The 27,026-nt window shown below is 39.3% G+C and overlaps 1 protein-coding gene across 1 annotated transcript in view; it reads right to left on the bottom strand.

Moving 5' to 3' along the window:
- The window catches only part of LOC124551228 (microtubule-associated protein futsch-like), a 365,786-nt gene that overhangs the window by 26,987 nt on the left and 311,773 nt on the right, over positions 1-27,026 (bottom strand). The window contains exons 35-40 of the mRNA XM_047126221.1: positions 24,029-24,211; positions 23,784-23,948; positions 23,601-23,693; positions 19,428-19,499; positions 9,415-9,534; positions 9,018-9,155 (exon numbers count right to left, since the gene is read on the bottom strand). Coding sequence (XP_046982177.1) covers positions 9,018-9,155; positions 9,415-9,534; positions 19,428-19,499; positions 23,601-23,693; positions 23,784-23,948; positions 24,029-24,211 — 771 coding nt within the window. The remainder of the gene's footprint in view (positions 1-9,017; positions 9,156-9,414; positions 9,535-19,427; positions 19,500-23,600; positions 23,694-23,783; positions 23,949-24,028; positions 24,212-27,026) is intronic.

Genomic DNA, 27,026 nt, shown 5'->3' with positions numbered 1-27,026 from the left:
GGGAGATGTGAATTTGTAGACACTCTAAGACGTTCTAAACAAAATGCGAGTGATAAAGTGTACAAAATACGTGTGCAGTGACATGTGTACACGCAAGTGCAGGTAGTGACAGCGATCACAGCAAAGCATTTTGCAAACTATATGTAAAACGTTGACTTCACTTACCTGTGTGTAAGCAGCATGGCGGGTCGCAGGGACTGTCGTGTGAAATCCTCGAAACAGACGGTGGTATTTTCTACCCAAGTTTTCGATACGCCGATCGACGATGGAGAAAGGACACTAGACGTGTGTTTCCGCGTGTTCTCATTTTAGCAGAGCGCGAGTGACACACGTTAAACTTCATACGAGCATACACGAGCGCGTGTTGCACTGGACTAGTAACCGGCAACAGCGCGGAGCTGCTTGCAATTGGACTCAACAATTAACATTTGAAACACAACCGACGCGCGCGCTGTGGAGGCGTGTCATTGACCTTAGAATGTTTTCCGTCTCACAACTACGCAAGAGACATTGCTAAAGCTATCACAGTGAAACTTAATTATGAACTTTATTTATTCTGTAAAACGAGAAGTCTTAGCTTCAAATTAATTTCCATTTAATCAGTCACGTCGGATATTTTGCGATAGATAGTTAAATAAAGACAAGGCATTACTGAGCACTGAAACGTTAACTGGAGGGGAAGGTTATCAATCCTGTCCAGAATCCTATAAAACCTTTACCTGTAAGTCTACATTATAGCACGAACCTAACACAGGTTTCTTTCTGTTTATTTGCATGTAAACGACATGACGCTTGATGCGAGACACTAGAGAGGCAACACGAGCGAACACAAAAAAAAAGGACGCTACCCAGGGTCGTGACCTCTCGGACGACGCCGCTCACCGAACGAGAATAGACGTTGCAGACTCCGGTTAAGTGAGCGCGTGACAAATAAAAGTGTACAGTGTAGTGTCAAGTGAAACGTCCTGATTAACAACGACATTCTAAAAGAATCTAATGAAACGGATAAAAAAAACATTACGAGACCAAACAGGTCACAGACAATTTTAGAGGACTGTTTAAGTAATTATTTCAATGTATCTGTGTATGTTTGTCTACTGACATGAATTTGTTTTCTATATAGAGTATTATTCATTTATCTTTGTGTGTGTTAGACTTAAGATTGTTTTTTTTTTCATATTTTGTTTCACCGTAACAGCAATTAAGATGACAGTGCAAGGACACCTTACAATGAACTGAGAGAAGTGCCAAAGTGCACAAAAGACACTGAAAGACATTTGTTTTCATAACTGTACTGGAAGCATAAAATAACTAGATGACAAACTCATTCCAATTTTATGTTAGAACTAAAGTAAACAGATGATAAAACCCAGTAACGTCTTGAAACTACATGTGAGTCCTGATGATCCTTCCGGAATCATCATGCCTCACATGGGAGGCATTGTGACATTACAGCCTTTATCACTGCGATTTTTAATATGTAAAAGTTTTTTTTTTCTGGATTTGCGCCAGTATGTGCGAACTTCTAACATATACCAATGAATGTTGTAACCAGATATCTTTGCCGCGCTCCTGAAAAGCGCAGAATATCACGATAGCTATAAACTGTTATACGCTGCTATCGATCAGTAAAAAAAAAAAAAACCGATGCACCTATGTTTCAAAATAACAATTGCCAGTTTTTACTTCTTCAGGGAGCCGCGCCGCTGTCTAGCTCTTCTGTGAATGTGTTGCGAGTCGGATGCAAAAGTATTGTGCTCCATACTGATATAATCATTTTATTGTAAATTTAAGAGTTTAAGTGATTGAAAAATATATGTAGCCACAAACAAGCGAGAATGTGTATCATGAAAATTCGCTCCACCGCCACATTGGGTGGCCATGTTAATGTAAGTTTCCGTTTCATAATATAATACTTGAAGCCTTGAAGTTTATTTAATTTCAAAGAAAATCTCTCAACCTTATTTTCATTAATTATACTTGTGATAATCTTTCCTGTTTAAAAGATTTATGCAGCTTATGATCCAGCGTGTGTTCTGTCGGAACAGGAGGCTGTCGTGACGACATCGTTATAGTATTTATTCCAAGTTCTTTCAGTTCCGTTTATATGTTCGTACAAATCCAATTAGTTGGTCCCTTAGGTTTCTTTCATGTAACTTCCGTCTGTTTTCTCCGCGCGATCTTCCTCCGAAAAAAAAATTTCTGTTCATTTTTTAGTAATTTTCGATATCGCGAATGAGAAAAGACAGCCGCCTCCTGCTCCGAACGGAACACCACGACTTTTCTAACGTCGGAGAGTACCGCACGAATTTTCCGCTAAAAGGTAATAGAATTTCTTAAAGCTGGGTCAATTACACATGTTGCTGCTGTTCTCCGACAAATCTGGTGTGATTAATAGTAATTTATTCTGTCACGACAAAAAGAACCAATTTTATTTTTACCAAAGCAACAAAGCTTTCAATTAAATTACTAAAAAAAATTCATACCAGAAGGAGATGCAAAGTTCCTGTGACAAAGCAGAAAACTGATGATTAAAATGACTACAAAAATATCCAACACTACGTTCAAGAATCATTTAAGCAGTACGTTAGGAAAGACTCAAACAGCAGATCTGGTACTTCTATAGGTGGGGTATGGTCAATAGCATATGCAAGTCTGACAAAAATCATAATACAAAAAATATACTATTGTATGCACTCACTTTTCTTATTAAGATCTCAGGACTAACAAGCTACATTAAATCTCTCCTCTACACAGAATCTATGGCTGCCATTGGAGTTAATTAACGAGCCAGCAGGACGTTGGTGAGATACAACAATTTGTGATACTATCACAGTGTGGTGCTAACAGATTATGCCCATAATGGGCAAACTGTCATGGGAGCACACTACAGAAATCTCCTAATGCATTTACAGGAGCCTGTTAAGACAAAGGCAACTAAAGCTGTCCGAAGGAGTGGTTTTGCTGCATCACAATGCCCAAGCTCATTCTGCACAAAACACAGCCCCCTATGCTGCTTCGTTTGGCTGTCAAATGTGAACTCCCCCTCCACCTATTCTCCTGACATGGCACCCATAAACTAGTGACTTCGTCCTCTAGGATAAAGAAATCATTATGTGGTGGCAGTCATTCCAGACTGATAATGAGGAAAAAATGAAGAAGTCACTAGGTACTGGGTGCTGCGTCAGGAAAATATGGGGAGGGGAAGTCCACATTTGATAGCCCAAAGAAGCAGCACAAGTGGCTGTGTTTTGGGCAGAATGAGCTAGGAGAAAACCACGTCACAAAAAAACGTTGGAAAAATGTCAACAAAAATATCAGAATGTCTCTACAAAACATTCCTGAAGACATATGGAGAAATGAAAGAATCTCACACTAATGGAAGAGGGCCATCAACCACCCTCTCCACAAGAAAGGGTCCAAAACAGACAACAGCTACAGAGAGATCTCAATCACTTAGTAAAATATGAACAAGATAATCTCTAAAATCCTACTAAACACAGCAGAACCCAACTATACTATCAACTTGGAGATTACCAGCAAGTTTAAGGAAAGGAATATCCAGCCCAGAAAAAAAACTAAACCTAAAAAACATAATGGCCCGCCAAAAATCAAGTGGAAGACAATAAGTATCCATTTTCGTGGACTTGATAGACCAGAGACAAGAAATCCCTCATTCCTGTACTAAAAGAACTAAATGTAGACAATATAACCACACCCCCAGCCAGAGAAACCCTTAGCAACGTATACTCGAGAGCTATCTTTGGCTCTTTTGAGATAAAAAAACTGGTGTACAGCAAGGACACAGACTCTCCCCACTGCTATTTAACTACATCCCAGAAAAAGTGACAGTGGAACACAAAGTCCTGTAGTTGAATCCTTCTAGGAACAAAACACAAAAGCATCAAAGTCAACTGCATAGTTTTTTCAGATGATGTGGGCTTACTGCCCGAGACCTCGAAAGATGTCAAAAAACCGACACCTTCAAACTACAAAAATGGGCACAAAGAATAGATCTCAATAGCTTGTTCAAAAAGACCAAAATAACTGAAAAAATCAAAACATTTTAAGGTGAGAGACCAACAAATTTCTAGGAGAACTGATCACAATGGAATCTACAAGAAATAAAGCTTAACTGGCCTTCCACCTCACCAGAAACACATTCTCTTACGGAATGCAACAATAAGGCGTTATATAACGGTAATCAAAGTGGAATGCCTTACAGAGAGTCAAAACATTGTCCATACCAATTGTGGCCAAAAGGCTGGAGATCAAAGAAAGGAAAATAGTAAGAAAAATCCTAGCCCCTCAAGCACCATAACAACAACCTAATCCACATTCAAAATGAAGCCTTTTACCAAATAACCCAAAATCCCTCAAACACAATGACGAAAAGAAAAAGAAGATGGATATCATGGACATGTCCTATGAATGAATCCCAAAGACCAACCCCTGCCCCTCCCCTTGGCTAAAAGAAAAGCAATAAATATTAAAAACTTACAAAGTGGTTGATCTAATGTACTCCAAAGTCAGGTGAAATGAAAAAGGAAGAAAGTAGTAACTAATAAAACCTCTCACAATTGCAAAATGCTGTTGTAATCATTGTCTACACCAGGGCTTCCAAACGTGTGGTCCGCAGACCCCTTAGGGGTCCGCCGGCTCTTTCTAGGGGGTCCGCGGCCCCCTTTCACCAAATCGTGTAAAATAATGAGTAAAATTATTGAATAAAAATGTGAAAATCAAATCTGTCACTATTTTTTTTCGTGTGATAAACATGTGTACTTTTACTTCAGGTCGTATTCCCAAGCAGCCTTCACGGTTCCTAAGTGAGAACGCTTACTCGTCTAGTGCCGGAGAATGCGGCTTCTCTGATCGACTGTTTCGCAACAATTCGGGGGTCGTTTGTGCGCCAGCTCACGGCGATAGATGTGCTGAAACCTTTTACGCATGCGCGGAGCGAGCTTTGTCGACCAATCACAGCGCTCGCTGGCACGTATGCGGCATCATTAAACGTTAAAATTGCTTTGTCAGTGCACTACCTATTTCATAAGTCGATTTTTTACCATTTTATTACTTCTAACATGGATCGGTGGCTGAAGTCAGGATCATTGAAGAAGGGTGCAGTTTCTCCATCGCATTTACAACAAGGGAAGTTTCCAGTTGAAATGAAGGAGGAGGGAGGACAACCAAAGGAAGAACAATCACAAGAAGCTCCACAGCCAGATTTATTACGTGAAAACGCTGCAAATACTCCATTGGTTGCAATATCCTGTGGAAGTGGAATAACCAAGAAGCGTAAATACAACGAAAGCTATTTAGAAATGGGCTTTATGGAGACAAAGGAGGGTAAAGCTCAGGGTGTAATTTGTGCGCGAGTCCTTCCGAACAGTTCAATGGTTCAATGGTTCAAGTTAAATTGCGCCGTCATTTTGAAGATACTCACCCGGATTTCCAGGCTAAAGACATCGATTTTTTTTTCAAAAAGAAGAGTCCTGAACTAGATGTTTCTCAGCATTGCATGAAAACTCATGCAAAAACAATTAATGAAAATTCATTAAAAGCTTCTTTCTTGGTTAGTTATCGAGTGGCAAAAACAGGCAAAGCTCATACCATTGCAGAAAATCTAATAAAGCCGTGTGTTAATGATATTGTTTCTTGCATGCTAGATGAAAAGGCAGTAAAGCTTGTATCTTCGGTGCCATTATCAAACAATACTGTCAAGAGACGTATTGTTGACATGTCAAATGATGTGAAAGACACTCTTGTTTCTTGCATACAACACAATTCATTTTCTCTGCAGATAGATGAATCCACTGATGTTGCAGGATTAGTGATTTTATTGGCTTCTGTCCATTATGAATATTCTGGATGTTTTGAGGAGGACCTCTTATTGTGCAGATCACTACTGGCCTGGCCAACGCAACAGGTGCTGAAATATTCCGTCTACTGGATGATTTTTTAAGGACTAACAAAGTTTCATGGTCTGATTTCATAGATGTGTGCACAGATGGTGCAAAAGCTATGACGGGTCCTACGGTCAGAGGAATAACGAAAATAAAAGAAACGCCAAGAGTTGCAACAACAGTCATTGTGCTCTCCACAGATATGCTTTAGCTAAGAAACGAATGCCTGTTTCGTTCAAGAAAGGTTTAGACGAATCTATTCAAATCATTAACTACATAAAATCAAGGCTGTTGAAGTCAACACTTTTCACATTACTGTGCGAAGATATGGGAAGCCTTCATCGTTCCCTACTTCTCCACACAGAAGTGAGGTGGTTCTCACGTGGGAATCCACTCTCTCGGTTGTACAAATTAAGATTGTAAGTCTTAGCTTTCCTTTTGGAGCATAACACCAAATTAGCAGACCTTATTAATGACGAAAACTGGCAGTGTATACCTGCCTATTTGTCAGATATTTTCTCCAAAATGAACTAAATGAATATTTCACTCCAAGGGAAAAGTGAAACACAGGTCACTGCTATCGACAAAGTTCGAGCATTCAAGAGGAAAATCATTTTTTGGGCAGAGAGTGTCGAGGAAGGGGATGTCAAGCGTTTTCCTCTTCTCAAGGAGTTTTTGAAAAACAACACATTGACGCTTGGAAAGAATTTGTTTCATCAAATCTTGGAATATCTCCGAAGCTTGATGTCATTGTTGGAGCATTATTTCCCAGCAGCTGAAGATGAGAAGATGCAGAAATATGAATGGGTGGTCAACCCATTCACTGTATCCAAAAGCTGAACATTCTATCATCAAATGAATATGAGTTGTTGATAGAAATTGCCACAGACCCTACCTTGAAATCAAGTTTTGACATTGACGGTTACTCACACTTTTGGATCTGTTTGGATAACAAGAAATACTACCCCCTTGTTGAAGAGGTGAAACGTGTACTTCTTCCGTTTGCCACAACGTACATGTGTGAATCTGGATTCTCGATCTGTGCTGCCCACAAAAGTAAGTACCGAAGCTGTCTAGATGCGGGACCAGACATCCGTCTCCATTTGTCAAGAATTGAACCCAACTTTTCAAAATTGTGTCAGCAGAAGCAACCTCAACCATCACATTAGGATTCCATTATTATTCCTACAGAGTCATCTATAGTAAAGAAGAAAGCATTTTTCTTTGTAGATGCTCAGTGAATGTACCTGAACTATGACTCTGTAGGAACTTTGTTTCTGTCTTCTATCATTTACAAAATAATTATTAATTGAATTCTGTTGGTATTGATATTTTTGTTACGAAAATTAAAATGATCTCTAAAGCTAATTTCTTTTCTTTACAATATATTCCATCCTCTCAGTTACAAATATGGCCTGCCTATACGTCAGTTACAATTACTTGCTATTATTCTGACACTATACTGTGCCAACTGGCTGCGAGCGTAAACAAATGAGGACTTTTCACGTGCTACCTTGTAAAAGGTAAACCTCCTCTGCCAGAATTGTTTCCTTTGAGAAAAAAAGTCTTATGTTCTGTGAAATGCTTTGTCTTCTTATATAAAAATAAGAGAGTCTGTTTGTTTGTTTTCCTAATTTGTTTACAGTCGAGACTGACTGCCACGATATAGTGTCCAAGTAGTAGTTGAAGTTGTCAGCTGTGGCTAAACTGTTGCCACTCCGCCTGCCAGTTGCCAGCTACCAACTGACAGTACACTGTTGCAACGCCGCCTGCTAGCTGCCGGCTATGGACTGACAGCTGCCATTCAGTAGATACGCAAAGACGTAAAAATAACTAGACTTTTCGAGCTGTTTACACGAGTGAAAATCGATTGTGGAACTGGAAAACGGCTTTATAAAAGCAGATTTCCAGAATCGATTTTGAAGTGTTTATCTGACCAACCAAAAGTGGAACTGGGACATCGGCTTATGAAATCCGGTTTTGGAAACGCATGTAAACTGGGTGACTGTATTCCCACACATTGCACAACAGATGTCATAATAGTCCTTTAAAGGCAATTCATTGGACTCTTTTCGTTCGTGATGTGTTCGTATCCCGAATCATGGGTCTGCTTCTTTTCTTCACAGCCGTGCAGAATGGCCGCAGAGTCTTAGGCGCCATGTCGGCGTGGATTGCGCGGCCACTCCTGCCGGAGGTTCGAGTCCTCCCTCGGGTGTGTGTGTGTGTGTGTGTGTGTGTGTGTGTGTGTGTGTGTGTGTCTGTGTGTCTGTGTGTTTTGTCCTTAGCGGAAGTTAAACTTAGGTTAATAGTGTGTAAGGCTACGGACTGATGGCCTCTGTAGTTAAGTGCCATAGACATACATTTGAACATTTTTCTTCGGATTTCACGATAAACCACACACACTCACACGTTACGAAATATGCATGCTCCTTACACAACAGTAGCCAAACAGTGGAAGTGAACAGACTACAAGTGACAGCTTGTCAACAGCGAACAGTTTGGACGTGACGTTGATTGCCCTTGGAGGAAGGCAGCTCCAACGTGTGAGATGTCAGTTAGCAAGTAATTTTAATCAGGCTATAGTGTGTTGAACAAAGGGAGTAAATCCACTAGTAAGTGTCTGGATCGAGTGGGAATTCAAATTGGATAGTTAATTTCAAGTTGTTTTGATTCATCTCCAAACCAAAGACTATTGATACTTCAGGAGGGGTTGGGGGTTGGGGGGGGGGGGGGTCATTGGGAACATGGCACTTGCATTAAGAAGCTCTCAGTTACCATGGGTTTCGCTCTGAAATTTGAAGTTACTGTGCTCTTGACTGACTAGGGGTCCGCCATGGCTTTTCGACTGAAGAAGGGGTCCGCCAGCTGAAAAGGTTGGGAAGCCCTGGTCTACACAATCAATACTGAACATTTAATTAATAAAGTTTATGATTCTCAATGAAAGTGAAGCACATGCATCTGCATGTTGACTGAAAAGGGACTATTATTGCAGTATATTAGAAGGACCAATGAAATTATACATACAGTGCTCATGTTCATTCCTCATAGATCAACTGAGAATTTTATAAAGCCCAACATTTCAAAAGCATAATAAATGTTCAAACAAAATCTTACCACTCTAGTCCATTTCTTGACACTTTCATAGCCACATTTAATCAGTTTTGGGAAGAAAAATGTGTCATATGCATACACTTCTGGTTCCCTATTCTGTCTCCCTCTTTCTGTTAAAAGTTTCAAGTAGAAATTCACAATCTGAAAGAGAGGGAATAGTTGTAACAAGCCAGTTAACATACTGATCAAACAACAACATATCTATCTATGTAAGTGGTAATTAGAATTGTAAATACATACAATAGCAACTCTTAATGGCATTGGACGAACCAAAAAAACCAATGGGCACTAACAAGTTTTTAAATTATGAAAATGGCACAAATATTAAATGACAAATGTGATTAAAAATAATACAAACATTGTGATGAACATATATACAAATTTAATTAAAGAACATTACTTTATCATTCAGCCAGTTCGTCCCAGATAAAGTAGCTAAATCACCACGAGTTATCTGCAAGCCAAATCCTTCAGCCACCACCTCTGCATCAGTGTCCCTGCATTCGGCATCCAAATCATCCTGCAAAGTTAAAATTGCATTACTTATCACAATTCCTTGTTCAACATAGCCCACTTTAGTAGCTGCAGAAAATTTACATCTTAGCAATTCTTTTGACACGCAGAAGTTAAAATAACACCAAAGATGATAAAGTGGGAAAATAATAATTGCTGATATGTTTTCAGATGTCCAGTACAGTTTTCATTTCATATTTTGGACAGCTGACCCAGCCATAAGCAGTGCTTTTATATATAAACTGTCTGTCCAAGAACTTCTGCGTGTGACTTTATTCCTGTCATGTAAGGGACATTAGCGCAGTAACTACAGTGGCAGCTTCAACTACTAACTGTAAACAATGGATGTACGAAAATGAGTGTGCGAGGTTTTTCCCACATACTTTGACTCGTGAACATAAACAACAATGTGCGGACACCTGCTGTTGACTTGACTGAAATATAAAATGCCAACAGTTCTTTTCTGGAGAGGGAGGGTGGATTGAGAGACCATGAATAACAAGATATAGTGTTATCAACATGAAGCAATCACACAACATCCCAAAGGAAGACTTTTCTGACAGTTTTACAGGGTTGCACGAACATTCCGTGCATCATACTCGAGTGGCAGAGACTACGCAGAATATCTGAAGCATTAAAACCATCATAATGTTTCTCTACTTTTATTAATCCAATCTAAAACACTTTGGGCTGATGGTGTACTTTATGTCTGAAACCCAAGCACCCTGTGAAATATTGATAGTGTCATATTGCTACTTATATTCGGTTTGACTTACTTTGATGCACATTTGTTTTCCAGCATGAACATACCACGAAACCCCTTCCCCAAAATACACACACAGTGTTATTTGGCTCTAGCATTACTTACTATCTACATGCCTCTGTACAGGCTCTGATTTCTCATTTACATAGTCCTTACATGAGGTGTACATTGATGGCAATAGGTCTGTTGCCAAAGCCAGTTCTCTAAATTCTTCCAATAGTATTACACAAAAAGAATATTATCTTCCGTCCAGGGATTCCCAGTCAAGTTCAAGAGGCATTTCCATTGCACTCTCACACTGATCGAACCTACTGGTAACAAATCTAGGAGCACCTCTGAATCACTTCAATGTCTTCCTTTAATCTCATCTAGTGGGAATCTCAAACACTTTGGAGCAGTATTCAAGAATGTGTCACATTCTGAATGTAGTCCTCTTTACAGATCAGTTACACTTCCCTAGAATTCTCACAATAAATTGAAGTACATCATTCACCTTCCCAACAACCGACCCAATGTGCTCACTCTGCTTCATGTTGCTTTGCCATATTATGCCTAGATAATTAATCTACGTGACTGTGTCAACCAACATACCACTGTGAAACTTCCAGGCAGATTAAAACTGTGTGCCGGACCGAGACTTGAACTTGGGACCTTTGCCTGTGAACCTTCGCAGAAGAGCTTCTGTGAAGTTTGGAAGTTAGGAGATGAGGTACTGGCATAATTGAAGCTGTGAGGACGGGTCATGAGTCGTGCTTGGATAGTTCACACGGTAGAGCACTTGCCCGTGAAAGGCAAAGGTTCCGAGTTCGAGTCTCGGTCTGGCGCACAGTTTTAATCTGCCAGGAAGTTTCATATCAGTGCACACTCTGCTACAGAGTGAAAATCTCATTCTGGAAACATACCACTGTTTTTGAATATGACTGGTTTTCCTACTCTTCTTCATTAATTTACATTTTCTGCATTTAGAGAAAGCTTCCATTCATCACACCGAGCTGAAGTTCTGTAAATGTCATCCTCCATCCTCCTATAGACCTTAATGATGACTTTTATGTATCCTATCCGTCAGATTGTTTATGTAACCAGAGAACAAGAGCAGTCCCAAGACACTTTCCTGGCGCGCTCTTAATGGTATCTTTGTCTCCGTCAAACAATCACTGTCAGGGACATCATACTGGATTCAATTACTTAAAAAGTTGTCAAGCCACTTATTTATCCAGATGCTTAGACCTTCTTTAACATTGGCACTGTAAACATTTTCCAGAAATCTACGAATATGGACTCTGCCTGTTGCCGTTCATCTGTGGTTCACAGACTACACACAGACTATTCTCTTCTCAGAATCTTCTGCAATTTGCAGAACACGCAGGAGCCTCACAAGCTGGAATTGAGTCACTCGAGTGTTTTACAAGCCTCCAGGAGTATCTGGGGTCACTCTGTCCGCAGGGCTTTGCACTGCTGCTGATGTGGCAGAACAGGGGATTCATGAAGTGAACACACCAGAAGTGGTCTCTCGGATGTACAAACAGAGAATTTACATACTTTCCATCTCAATTCCAATACCTTTTTCCTTGATACTTTTCAACTGATGCATTTACTCCTATAGGAGTTGGACACAAATGTGGAAACACTGCAAGAAATTCATGCTTGAACACAAATGCAGATTGTAGCCAAGCCTACACGTTTATCTGTTCTATTTGACCACAATGGCACCTGTCTGAGTGTCAGTCTTAGTCAGAACAGTGTTATGTGTAGTTGCAGAGTGCATTATGTCAGAGCTAAGTGAATTTGAATGTGGGTGAACCCATCCCAGCATGTATATGCAGACAAGAATTTAAAAAATTCCCGGATTTTACTTGAATTTCACCGTTGAAACTACACTTTTTACCAGGTGAAAATAAACTTTTTCCCAGGGGCTATTCCATGCCAAGTGGTCTATTTTTGGAAAAAGTTCCCGTATGGTCATCAAGGATTTTGCTGAAATTTTGTGTGAAGTTTTGCACATGTTCCAAATGTACTTGCTCAGATATAGTCATTTGTTTGACCCCATAGTGCAGCCATCAACAGTGCAGCCATGAGTTTTCCATCAACTTTGAGACATAATATCTCTGGAAATATTTTCTTTTTTTATAAAACTGTAAGTTATAAACGTAATAATGTATCAACACAAGGTCTTCAAATATAAAATTTCATTCTCTTACTACTTTCCTATAGTTTACAAACTGGAGGCAAAGTTCAGGATTTTTCTAAATATGCCAAAAATGTCTATTTTTGGTATACTCTTACAAAAAAGTGTGTTCTGCAAATTCTTTTAAACCATTTTCATTAGAAAGGCCATGTTCCAAAAGTCCTAAAAAAACTCTATTTGGTTTTGCAATGCAAACATATAAGACCCTAAAAAAAGAACGAGAAAGGGTCCATATTCCAATGGTACTCAAATCTGGCATTTTTACTATGTTCTACATTTGTTTATCACACTCTGTGGAAATAATATCAAAAGTCCTGACAACTAGGAAATGAGCTTAAGTCAGAAAAAATACAAGTAAGTAGACTTACTTGTTGTTTTTGAAGTTGTCTACAACATTCAGCTCTACAAAAAACTCTTTCTACAAAAAATGTAATGAAATACGGAATCCAATAAAAAGAAAAGTTTTATCTTTTTTGTGGCTCTAATAATCTGAGGTAATCACATTTGAAAAGTGCAATTTTTTGGGTTCTACCTTATCAAAATTAATTCCGAAACAATCGCATCAGTGACATCTGGCCAACAGTATAGTTTTCTTTGTGACATTCTACAGCAAATTAATGAAACTTGTAAAAAATGCAAGTAGCTTGAAGCAAACGTAAGTTTAGGATCCTAAAATAAACCTCTCCTAGCTTTGGCCTCTGGCACTTATAGAAATGTATGATCGGTTTGAGATCCTGTGTAAAGAAGCCCTTATCAGGGTTGGGAACCTATGGTGAAGAAACTCACTTTAGGCTGCTGTTGCACAGCTACTGGATGTGGCACCTATGGTGATGGAGATGTTCGTTTTCTAACTTTAAAAGGAACCAGCAATGGTTAAGCCACCACGGACCATATGGTTTTTCATGTGTACACTGATGTCCCATATCAACAGTAAACTAAGCTAACACGAAGTACGCTGTACCATAAACCAGAATTAAAGTAGCACATCACTAGCATTACACAACAAAAAAACTCAATAATTCTCTAAAACATGGATCAATTCAAAAACACGTCAAGAAGACTGCTGTGAACTTGACCAAAATTTTCCACAATGTATGCTGCAGATGTTACGCAACAATTTTATTACAACAATCTCCACTACTTTGGTAATGCACAGTTAAATTGTGGATAGCTACAGCAGAAAAACCAGATGAAATATGTCACAATGAATTGTGACAATAACACCCCTTTCTTGGAGTTTTTAGAGTTATTCGGTATTTACTTCACTTCCTAGTCATCGAGACTTTTGATATACTCTTCCCCAGACAGTACCAAACAATTGTAGAACATAATAACAGATTTCAGATTTAATTTGAGTACCAGCCAAATTGGGACATTTTCAATGCACCTGCAACTTGTTGATGCTTTTTAGGGTCTTATATGCTCACATTTCAAACGCAAATACAGTTTTTAGGTAGTTCAGAACATGGCCTTTTTTATGAAAACTCTTTAATAGAGTTTGTAGAAGACACTTTTTTGTAAAAGTGGGTCAAAAATAGCTTTTGTTTAAAAAATAAAAGAAAAATCATCAACTTTGCACTCAATTTATAAACTATACGAAAGCAATAGGGGGGGGGGGGGGGGGAATCGCCACATCATTCAACAGATTCATAATAATGTAAAGAGCAGCGGTCTGGAAAATACCAATCTCCTGCTTACAGATGGTAAAATATAAAAACCTAATAAATTATTATTTTAGAATAATTTCATATAATGCTAATAATAATAATAATTATTATTATAATAATAATAACTTGTCTTTACAGGTCCTCTGGCAATACAAAAAAACTATCAGGACCTCCACATTTTGAAGGAATGCTCCAACAACAAGTTAGAGTGACTTACACAAGCCTTTTACAGTAGGCTGTGAAATGCACTTTGCGGCAAAGTGATATTATATTTTTTCTTATTACCACTTTATCACCTAAAGTTCAAACAGAAAACACTAATTGTTTAATAAGAAGAAGCTTTCTTGTTTCAAACATTGATTTTCATTAAAATATATACTGACTCATAATGTTTAGCAAAAAATACAATTTTACTTGCTATGTTCTACTGCATTATATACAAGTATCACTTTTTCCTTGTAACAAATGGCATGACTTTAAACGTTATGCCAATAAAACTACAATTTAAATACATAAGGTACCTATTTATATTAAATTTAATGTATATAAAAAGTGCTCCCAAATGACTTAGGACTTCTTTAATTTTATCCGTTAGTGCACTTGAAATTCAGTTTCAAACTTTAAAATTACTCTCCTAAACAATTCAGAACTGTGGACGCAGCATGATCTTTTCCTGCGCTCTACAGATGTGTCAGTACAATTTAAAATACTGTCATAAATAGCTGGTTTTCTGATCCTGAAATTTTTCCAAGTTGCTGGTCCTCCGAAGTGTTTAGTTTTGCATGAAACTCAAATGCTCCTCAATTTAAGAAATCCACTGGACATTCTCACGCGTAACATAACTAGTCTTGCATAAAACGAAATTTATTCTAAAATTAGCAGTTCTCAAACCACAATTTGCAATATTTTCCCACAACCTGTTAAAAATCTAAACAGTTGTGACACCATGCTCATCAAAAACAGTCTGTTGTTACAAAATATCGCATAGTTTTTGTCCTAATGCCTTTGACACATTTTGTTGTTGGCAGAAGCTTTTGTGTATATTGTCTTTTGTTGTTGTAAATGGTACATTTTCTTTGCCACTGAAGTTTTACTTCGGAGTTATTCTCTCATATATGTTTTATTGCTGCAATATTATTCTGCAGTAGAGGGCTAAAGTAATATCTCTGTTAGTGTATCAGTTCTTACCAGTCAAAATTACGAAAATGAAAACTAAAATAATGAAAAATTCTTGGAATTTTAAAAAATTCCAAGGTTTTTTCCAGATTTTCCAGTTGTCCCATGGCGTATCTACCCAGCCTTAACTGAGGTAACCAAGCTGTTTGGTGTTTTGAGAGGTACGGTATCGAAGATTTATATCGCATACAGGAAAAGTGGAAAAACATCATCTGCTAAGCCACTACAAGGACAGAAGCGTGTGTCGGTCACGGTCACAGAAGAGGATTGTGACGAAAAGTAAGAGGGTGGCAGCTACAAAAGTTACTGCAGAAATGAATGTTGCACTGCACACACTATCAGCAACAAAACGACACAAAGGGAGCTCCAGAAGCAGGGAATCACAGGCCGAGTTGGAATTCCAAAACCACTTGCCAGCAACGCAAATGTCCACACTAAAATGCCTCACAGTATAAAGCTTGTTCCCCAATGGTGACACTGTATTCCCAGATGATAGGGGCAAAGTTCACACAGTTTGCATCATCCAGGACTAATTTTGTGAGCACAAGGATGAATCGTCAGATTCTTCACAAAGAGCTGCACTGAGGAGAAGTATCGATGTCGGTCAGTGAGGCCTAGCACAAAGTCGCCATTCCAAAACATTCCAAAGGTGTTCTATAGGAGTCAGGTCAGGAAGCTGTGCAGGCCAGTCCATTACAGGGATGTTATTGTCATGTAACCAGTCCTCCACAGGCCGTGCATTATGAACAGGTGCTCGATCGTGTTGAAAGATGCAATCGCCATCCCCGAATTGTTCCTCAACAGTGGGAAGCAAGAAGGTGCTTAAAACATCAATGTAGGCCTGTGCTGTGATAGTGCCACACAAAACAACAAGGGGTGCAAGCCCCCTCTATGAAAAACACAACCACACCATAACACCACCGGCTCCGAATTTTACTGCTGGCACACTGGCAGATGACGTTCACTGGGCATTCGCCATACCCACACCCTGCCATTGGATCGTCACATTGTATACGGTGATCCTGTCTCCACACAATATTTTTCAACTTTTCAGTCGTCCAATGTTTATGCTCCTTACACCAAGTGAGGCATTGTTTGGTATTTACTGCCGTGATGTGTGGCTTATGAGCAGCAGGTTGACCAAGAAATCCAAATTTTGTCACATCCCGCCTAACTGTCATAGTACTTGCAGTGGATCCTGATACAGTTTAGAATTCCTGTGTGATGGTCTGGATAGATGTCTGCCTGTTACACATTACGACCCTCTTCAACTGTCGGCGGTCTTCGTCAGTCAACACACTAGGTCGGCCTGTATGCTTTTGTGCTGTACGTTTCGCTTCATGTTTCCACTTCATTATCACATCGGAAACAGTGGACCTACAGATGTTTAGGAGTGTGGAAATCATGTATGCAGATGTACGACACAAGTGACACTCAATTATCTGACCACATTCGAAGTCCGCGAGTTCTGCGGAGCACCCCACTCTGCTGTCTCACTATGTCTAACGATTACTGAGGTCGCTGATATGGAGTACCTGTCAGTAGGTGGCAGCACAGTGCACCTAATATGAAGAACGTATGTGTTTGGGGGTGTCTGGATACTTTTGATCACATAGTGTATCTTATCAAATTATTCTAGTAACGATTTATCAAAGTGCTATTATTTACCCAAAATTTTGGAAGTACGGGTCAGTTACATTTTCCTCAACTGAACACGCCAGCACTACAGGCCGACAACTGAATAAGTGCTGATTATGTATTGTGCTTAAACCAGTTCAAGTGCAAGGATTACGAATCAGCAGACAGAATGGTACCTACCAAAAGTGAAACTCGGCAGTATTTTGATAAACTGGACAATAATGGAGTGAGGTGCAAAATGTGTTTCAAAATTTGAAGTCTTCAGGAATACTACATGCACGAATATGGGTTTAAGGTAATGCCTCACAAGTACATCAAGGTAAAATTATTTACTTAATCAGAGTGTGAATAGAGTGTTAACTATTTGTTGCTATAAATATATGACAACACAGATGGAAGTAGTGCATAAATCAAAGACTTTACTTTGTGACAATAAAGCTTCAAAACTTATGATAATAGAAAGCTGTCCGAGGAAATCATATCTAAGCAACGCAACGTGTCATGATAGTGATGGCCAGAAGAATTTACTTTAAAAACTTTTGGGTATCAATCAATCATTTTCCTGATTATCTGTTCCATAATTCCAAGTTTCAATTTTTTTTTAAAAATTGTAACCTGTAATGAAAATAAAGACATTGCTCAATTTAATGCTTACACTATTCTTAAAAAAGTTGTGAAAATCGATTCTCTCTCTCTACTGTATACAAGGTCAAGCATCTAAAACTTGCACCACAAATATTGCAGAAATGGAAAGTGCTATTGATGCGTTGATTTTCACAGAGTGGATTAGTAGTCAGGGGCTCTTATTGTTAGCCAGTCAATAGATTTTAATAAGTAAAATGTATTTTTTTCCACAAAGATACACTTTTTTAAATGGAACAATATCTATTGACATTAACAGATTAAAAGTATGGTAAATTACAATGTCAATATTGTTTGTTGCAGGATTCTAGTGCAAGTCGTTTATGAGATACTGTATTTTGAAAAGTTTCCATAGCGATACTTATTTGCACTGTTCAACCTGCGTAGTTGCTAGCTACTATGTTGTTCTGCTTGCTTATAGTGTGCTTGTGTGTTCCTCGAGTGCACTGCAACCTGATCGTCAGTCAGTGTATAACAGTCCACGCAGCAGGTCGTCAGGAAGAGGAATTTACCAATGCAGAAATAGCCAATATCCGAGTGGTTTATGGAGAGTGTAGGAAGAATGCAGTTGGTTCTTGTACCACGTATGCGGCAAGGTATCCCAATAGATCTCAACCACCTCGACAATTATCTTTCAATCTTACTGAAAACGTGTTTGTATTGCTAAGAGTTAAAGCAAGTACCCATCTCCATTGCATTACTGCGAATAGGGACACTTATGGTAGAAAATACTGCTCCTTGCATTTGGAACACACTTATGTTCATTCTCCTGATAGGGAAGAGGGATCTGTATGAAAGGCATGAGGGACTGGGCTCAGACCACACGATGAAGGACACCCACCTATTGAGACTACGAATGTCGTAGTGATCCATTCCACCCTCAATGTTGATGCTGCACATCTCTTACGACTCCTTGATACCTAATGATAGTGAATGAGGACCTGACACATAAATAGTAAAGCCAACTCAAAATTATTGAAGGAAATAAATTATCAGATTAATTTTGTCAAGCATTTATTTTCTCATTTTTAGTGCATGTTCTGGGGGCACCTAAGGATGATGCATGACTTCCACACTTGTCATGTATATCGGGAGGGCGTGTCGTGGAGTGGGTATCAAACTTCCCAGGACTACAGCATTCCAGAAAACTGGGGTTGTGTTGGGGAGGGGGGGGGGGGGGGGAATGGAAACAGTTCAAGTTTGTATCTGAAGAACAGGGAGTTGTTGCTTGGTGATAATCATATGTAATGAACAATAATGAGAAATGTATTTTGAATGGTTAACTGAGTCAAAAGTACTTTATTTTGAGTGAATGAGGAATACAAAAACTACATGTCTACTGTAACTGAGAACTGCAGGAACTGAAACTGAAGTTTGTGGTCATTTAAAAACTGTGAAGCCACATTTCACATTAGTAAACAACCAGGATTACACAGCAAAGGAAAGCAAAACTGGGGAGGCCATTTTGTGTTTCAACTGACAGCACTAGGAATTTCATATTGTGAAGGTGAAGTATTGACCAGCCATTCTAGCTCCATGTAATTTTAACACTTTCTTGACATTCCTTTCATATGAACCAGCTGCCATATATGACATATCCCACTTTCAGAAATATACTTAAGCCTTATCTCTCAAAATACAAGTAGTTCATCCTTTTACCAAGTCCCTGTACACTAATTACAACTAAGGTTTAGTTTTTCTAAGGTCTAGTTTTAGCCACAGATGTCATTTCCGTGTTTCACTAGTTTAACATACCACACAACAGCAGGCGTTCTCGATAGAGAAATCCATTGCTCCCCGCAGGCATTACGTAAACTGAGTTAACTTACCGACTCGCCAGATGACTGAGAGCCATCGACGCAGATTGAGACGTTTCCAGCAGACACCGAATCTTCTTCCTCCTATGACAGAAATTTTTACAATAAGATTCCAATTAAATGCTTAAACGTTATTCAAAACACAGTTCACTGTACAATGGTGGTCAAGAGATCAGCCTAACAAATGTAATACCACAGGCAGGCCACTACAGACCTAATCTCTTATCTTCAGAGCAATCAGAGGTGAAGAATAATACCACAAAAGGGCACAGCTCCGAGGTGGATCTGCTTCACAATATACGAAGGTCATTCAATAAATAATGCCCTATTTTTTAAATTTGTTGTTTTTTTTTTATATTTTTAATGCAATTAATAGATATGAAAAAATCTTTTAGGTGTTTGAAGTTTCTTCTGGACACATGCGAAGTTGCAAATAATTCTGACACAAGCTGCAACCATAGTGAACCATCAAAATGGCTCTATGCATTACACTGAAAACACAAGCAACGGTTGCAGAAAAATATACTGTGGTGAACATCCAGTGTTTCATACCTATGCAGTTACTAGGAGCACAGCTGGGCAATAGGTAAAGACAGTTAAAACATCTGGAAAAAAAACAGAGTTCTGCAATCATTCTGGATGTCACATCACAGACACATCAAAACACTAAGAAGGCTTTATTCTTGATGGTGCATCAAAATTTGACAATTGATGCTACAGGCACTGTTGAGCATTGGGAGTGCACATGCAGTGACTCGGATATTCAAAAGTGTGTTACAGGTGGGCTTCACAGATGCACAGAACAGACCATAATGTTCAAAGAAACGCCATTTCATCTAATATTCTGAAGCAGTTCGAGGCCACCGGAGAGATCTCGGAGGAGGTGGAGGAGATTAGCGTTTAACGTCCCAATGACAATAAGGTGATGAGAGATGGATTACGATTAGGGAAGAATGGGGAAGGAAATGGCTGCGCCCTTTTAAAGGAACCATCCTGGCATTTGTCTGAAGCAATCTAGGGAAATCAAGGAAAACCTAAATCAGGATGGCCAAACACGGGTTTGAATCGTTGTCCTCCCGAAAGAAGAGTCCAGTGTGCTAACCTCTGCACCACCTTACTACGTCTGGGGAGACCTTGCTGTCACAGATCGTTACAGGTGACAAAACCTGTGTGTATCACTTTGATGCTGGAAACAGAAAGGGTGCCATGAGAGTGGCACCCACCACCTGAGATCTTTAATGTGGTCTATCACTTAAACTGCATATCTTCGTAATACGTAAGCATTAATTTCAAAATCATCAAATACGGCAAGTTACTGTCTCGAACACTTAAGTCGACAAGGCCACTGCTCAGTTTGCTCCTGACAGCCAATCACGCACAGGACTCGTGACGTCACACAAACATTGCCGGTTTGTTGAAAGAACTCTTAAACGCCACAGGCTGAACATAGGTGAAAAAGTTTGTGTGTCAGAATTTGAGAACTGAAAAAAATGAAAAACATTAAGCACGAAGTGTAGTTAACACACCACTTTTGGCTGTTTCCACATTTAAACTCATGTATTGCAAAAATAAGCAGTTTAAGTAATGTGCCAAATTAAAGACCTATCAAAAACATGTCATTTTATTACAATTTGGAGTGCAAGTGCCACAAAATGTGTCCTTGGTGGGTAAACATGCTATCTATAGATCTTATCTTGGACTTTTAGTGCTGTTTAGTAGTATATTATGAAAGAGAAAGCAGATATAGCCTGTAAACGTTTTTGAGAGCCACAGCACCACACCTCTGATTGATAAATGTTGCAGCCGTCCCCAGTGCAGAATCAACACACCGCGCCTGATATGGTATAACAATACGAATGGGGACTGATTGCCAGTCACCACGTAGAAGAAATGTTTAGAAGCAGACAGGTAGATTTAAAAGTAAACTATTGGATAAGCTAACAGACAGAGTTGTCCATTGCATGTTAAAAAGCACACACTCATACACACCTGTACGTGCACAAACCACACACACTTCTGGGCCCTGAGGCTAGCTCAGATGAGTACCAATCTCAGCTGTGGTGGGTAGTGGGGATACAGAACGTGTGAGGAGAGGAGAGACACACATAGCTGGATAGGAGCAGGGAAAGGTGCTGTAGTGCAGTCTGTGGGAGTGTACGCTACAGTAGTGAGCCAGTGGGTGTGTTGGACCTTCCATCGACCTACGGACCCCCTTGAAGATGTCTCCCGCAGTCGGAGACGAAACGTTGGGAATTGAGACAAAATTCACCAACCGACCACGGCATAACAGCCCACATAATTATAATGGACATAACAATGATTTGCTGATGACATTGCTATCCTGAATGAAACTAGAGAAGTATTACATGATCTGATGGATGGATTGAACAGTCTAATGAAAACAGGATATGGATTGAGAGTAAATCGAAAAAAGACTTAAGTAATGAGAAGCAGCAGAAATGAGAATATTGGGAAACTTAACATCAGGATTGACGGTCACGAAGTAGATGAAGTTAAGGAAATATACTTACCTAGGCAGCAAAATAACCAGTGATGGATGGAGCAAAGAGGACATCAAAAGAAAACAGACAAGGAGAAGAGAGAGGTTGATAGGACATCTGTTAATACAGCAGGGAATTACTTCCATGGTAATAGAGGGTAATACTGTAGAGGAAGACAGAGATTGGAACACGTCTCCAGCAAGTAACTGAGGACGTAGGTTGCAACTGCTACTCTGGGATGGAGAGGTCGGCACAGGAGAGAAATTCGTGGCGGGTTGCATCAAACCAGTCAGAAGACTCAGAAATCATCAAAGGTTAATTAAAGTACAGAAGTTCCTGGGAATGTAAGTACTTATGCAGAGGTGATGATGCCTGCACAGGATGGAGTAGCATGGAGAGTTCATCAAAGTAATTTTTGAACTGGAAACTACCATCATGACCACACTAATAAGGAGTAAAGACAAATCAATGCATTTGGAGCTATTGAACACTATGGGGGAAAAAGACACACACACACACACACACACACACACACACACACACACACACACACACACAAGCGCGCGCGCGTGTGCACAATGCTTCTAAATTCAGACTTGGGATACACCCAAAACTATGGTCCTTGAGATTATAATTGAAGTATGTGCAAAACTGACCCCAAAAGTTTTGAATGACAACCTTACATCTAACTGAGTGCTTATTTGAGAACTTCTGGAATTGTATAGAAATGATGCTACTATTTTCAACAATGTTATAACAGGGGAAGAGTTGTGGATTTTCAATTATTACCCTGAGGTAAAGAGAGAGAGAGAGAGAGAGAGAGAGAGAGAGAGAGAGAGAGAACTCTGTGTGGCACACCTCACAGTCACTACACCCTAAGAAGGCACACATGGGCGCATCCAAAGTGAAGGCAGTGCTGACTGTCTTTTCTGATGATAGTGGTACTGTACACCATGAGTTTGTACTTGCCAGACAGACCACCAATGCTGCCTTTTATGTACAAAAGTCAAAGGCTGGTGGAAAGGAGGGGTGTGAGGGCTGGGGGGAGGGAAGGTGGGACATCAGACCACATATTGCTTGTTCCCGGAAGTACCAGTGAGACAATGATCAGCCACACTGCCTTTAGTTGAGGGATTGTCCTATCAAAAAACCACACGGTAATGTTGTAAAGTTGCCCTCTCTGCCTCCAATAGTCCCGAATTGTACCGGCAGTCATCCTCCCCCCCTCCCTCCACCCTGCCTTCAGCTAGACGAAGAGACGTAGTTTTGAGATAATGTTACATGTGCCCTTAAATATATTTCAACCCGGGCCTTCTGGAACACCTACTATGATGCTCAGAAATATCATTGGCAAAAATATACTGAGGCACAGGGGACCTATTTTGAAGAACTTTTATGCACTGTACCATTCAGATCAATAAACTAGTTTTTGTACATTTAGTCACATTACTTTCCAGGCAAACCTTGTATACGGAAAGTAACTATTGTTTTCTCCACCCACTGCTCATATTCCAACCACGATTTTCTTACTAATACCAATTTTTCTCCAACCACTGCTTGTATTCCAACCACGACTTACTTACTAATACCAATTTATGTTAAGAAACCTTTAAATCTCATTTTATATAATTGTGAGATGAAATGTGTTCCACTTGCCACATTATATACTTTAAAAAGTACTTACATCTCTCTCGATACCCTTCTCCAATTGTGGCATTGTCCGTATTTCGTCGAATAAATGTAATAACATGGACTTCTCCATACTGCTTACAGAATGCTGAGAAAGAGACATCTAATTTGTAGATAATTACACAAGATACACCGGCAACAAATTAAGCAGGTACTGTGGGGGAGGGGTGCTACTTACCCGCCTCTCCATAGAACATTCACTGCTCTGCTCGCCCGGTGAAGAAGGAGGGCCGTAGCAGGTCTCCATAGGAGACAGTGACGACAGCCTCCTAACATGCAATTCTGTTGGCGTCTTCAGATTTCTCCTGACTGACTCTTTTTCATTCATACTATTTATGTCATTCTGCAAAGTGAAACATTTATGTACAGTTGATTGGTGAACCAGGAAAGACACAGAAATCTCAATCTTAGAGAGCCCCTTACCTCTTGAGACAAACAGTCTTCTATTTCCTGCACACCATCTGTACGGTGACAGAAAACAGTAGCCATTCTAGCAGCTGATAGAGATGGAGTGACTAGCTGAGAACTGTGTCCTCGCAATGGTACTTCTGGGTCTTTACTGACTGAATCTAGCAGTCCGTTGTGTTTTGCACTGTTTACACTACCCTACAAAACACAAAATGTAATAAAATTCAACACATGAACCTTTTTAGAACATTATATACAAAATAATTTATAAAACCTTATAGCAAAGCAAGAACATACACAGTAAGAAGCCATCTGCCTAACAATACAAGCTGTCCATCAAACATACCGTGGAAAAGCAAGTATGGCTTTCTGTACTTACTATTTATATTTACAATGTGCTTTGTATTCGTCCACACCTTGAAATGGTTTGATTATGAAAGCAAGCAAACCCTTGAGCCATCCACACCCACTGCAGTTGTATTAAGCAATCACTTACCAGTAATAAGTATTTCTTTTTTATTATAGCTTATCTCTCATTAAACTATGGCAAATGGTAAGAAATAATACGCATCAAACTTTCAAAAGGTGAAGAGAGTGTGTGTGTGTGTGCGCGCGTGTGTGTCAACGCTGTGCCCACCATTTGTAAATATTATAATCTAGTAATGTCAGGTGGCAGGGGACAAATACAGGGAGTGAAAGGCTATTTACAATTTGTACAGAAATCAGATGGCAGTTATAAGAGTCGAGGGGCATGAAAGGGAAGCTGTGGTTGAGAAAGGAGTGTGACAGGGTTATAGCCTTGTTTGCTTTAAAGAACAATTTGGAGCAGGAATTAAAAGCTATGGAGAAGGAATAAAAACTTTGAGGTTTGCCGACGGCATTGTAATTCTGTCAGAGACAGCAAAGGTCCTGGAAGAGCATTAGAACAGAATAGACAGTGTCTTGAAGGAGGATATAAGATGAAAATCAACAAAAACAAAATGTGGATAAAGGAATGTAGTTGAATTAAATCAGGTGATGCTGAGGGAATTATATTAGGAAATGAGACACTTAAAGCAGGAGATGAGTTTTGCTATTTGGGAAGCAAAATAACTGATGATGGTTGAAGTAGAGAGGATGTAAAATGTAGGCTGTCAATGGCAAAAAAAAAGTGTTTTTGAAGACGAGAAATTTGTTTACATCGAGTATGGATTTGTATGTTAGGAAGTCTTTTCTGGAAGTATTTGTCTGGAGTGTGGCCATGTATAGAAGTGAAACATGGACCATAAATAGTTTAAACAAGCAGAGGATAGAAGCTTTCGAAATGAGGTGCCACGGAAGAATGCTGAAGATTAGATGGGTAGATCACATAACTAATGAGGAGGTACTGAACAGAATTGGGGAGAAGAGGAATTTGTGGCACAACTTGACTAGAAGAAAGGATCAGTCGGTAGGACACATTCTGAGGCATCAAGGGACCACAAATTCTGTACTGGAGGGAAGCATGCAGGGAAAAATTGTAGAGGGAGACCAAGAGATGAATACACTAAGCAGATTCAGAAGGATGTAGGTTGCAGTAAGTACTGGGAGGTGAAGAAGCTTGCACAGGATAGAGTAGCATGGAGAGCTGCATCAAACCAGTGTCTGGACTGAAGACCGCAACAACAACAACAACAACAACAACAACAACAAGATTAACGTCATTCATTTTAAAATTTTGTAAAAAATATTTATTGTTTATAATTCTGCTACTAGATTCAATAATTGTTTTAAATTTTATCATACAAATTTTAAAAAATTCAGCAGCAGTAGTAGTAGATGCAGCTTTTCACAACAAGTGTAATATTCATTAGGCCTATTTTCAATTCTGGACCCTACTCAAACATCAGCATATCTTTAAAAAGTTTGTCATTATAAAAGTGAGAAACAATCAACAACATTTGTATTTAACTTTTTTTTGGTGGTCATAAAGTACCCCCCCCCCCAAACCCCCTGTGGTAGTACTGTGTTATAACTAAAGTGCAGCTACTCATGGAGGTCCAGTGTAGCCCATAAATATCGTATGCAGCAAGACTTGGTAGATACACTAACGTGTTAATGCATCCAGTACTGTACAGTATTTCCTTGACATCTCAGACAGTTAATAATGAAATCTACATTACGCCTTTCTCACTTGCTTGACCTCCTCTTCCAACATACCATTCCTAATAGATTACACGTGGAAAAATTTCTATATGTCTATCTTGCATTCACAGTGCCAGTTTTGCATCTGACTGCTAAAACAGTAACTAACGTTTTTCCAGCATAAATTGGTTCCACATTAACACATTAGAATATCTACCAATCTGCACTGCCATATGATAAATACAGCCCATACTGGACCTCTGTGAGTAACTGCACTTTAATTATAACCACCCACGTTGGTATTACCAGGATTAATGACCAGCAGGGAATTAAGATAACTGTGTTCAAATAAGACAAAGCATGTAATCTGAAAGACAAAACATATGATCTGACATACAAAACACTTTCATTTAGTTTATTCTTTCTTTTTACAATTTGGAATGAGTAACACCAGTAAAAATACTAATGATATGAAAATTTAATAAGATCCATATAGATTAACTACCTTTTTTTGGACTCAACGATTTTGAGATTTTAATATTTTTTAAGTAAAGAAATTAACAATATGATGTGGCTGTTAATTATTGGAACTTAAATATTTCAGCCACAATCTACACAGGAAGGAGTCTCCCATGCCATACACGCATTGATATTGTGTCTTTAAAAAACACTTTCAGGTTTATCTTGCAAGATAGGGTGATAGCTTTTTTGCTGGCACAACTCAGTAGAAAATTATTTGATCACTGCAAAGCACAAAATGATCATTTTCAATTAGCAGAAAATGTAGTCAGTCACTGAAGGAAGCTGTGAGTACTGGCTGTCGACAGTAGGTCATTCCCTTACTGTCCGCACCTTTTTTTTTTGGTCATCAGTCTACTGACTGGTTTGATGCGGCCCGCCACGAATTCCT

This window comes from Schistocerca americana, chromosome 9 (assembly GCF_021461395.2).
Source record: "Schistocerca americana isolate TAMUIC-IGC-003095 chromosome 9, iqSchAmer2.1, whole genome shotgun sequence".
Taxonomy (NCBI): domain Eukaryota; kingdom Metazoa; phylum Arthropoda; class Insecta; order Orthoptera; family Acrididae; genus Schistocerca; species Schistocerca americana.
Note: the sequence above shows the minus strand (reverse complement) of the source record. Positions and strands in the feature narration are given on the sequence as shown.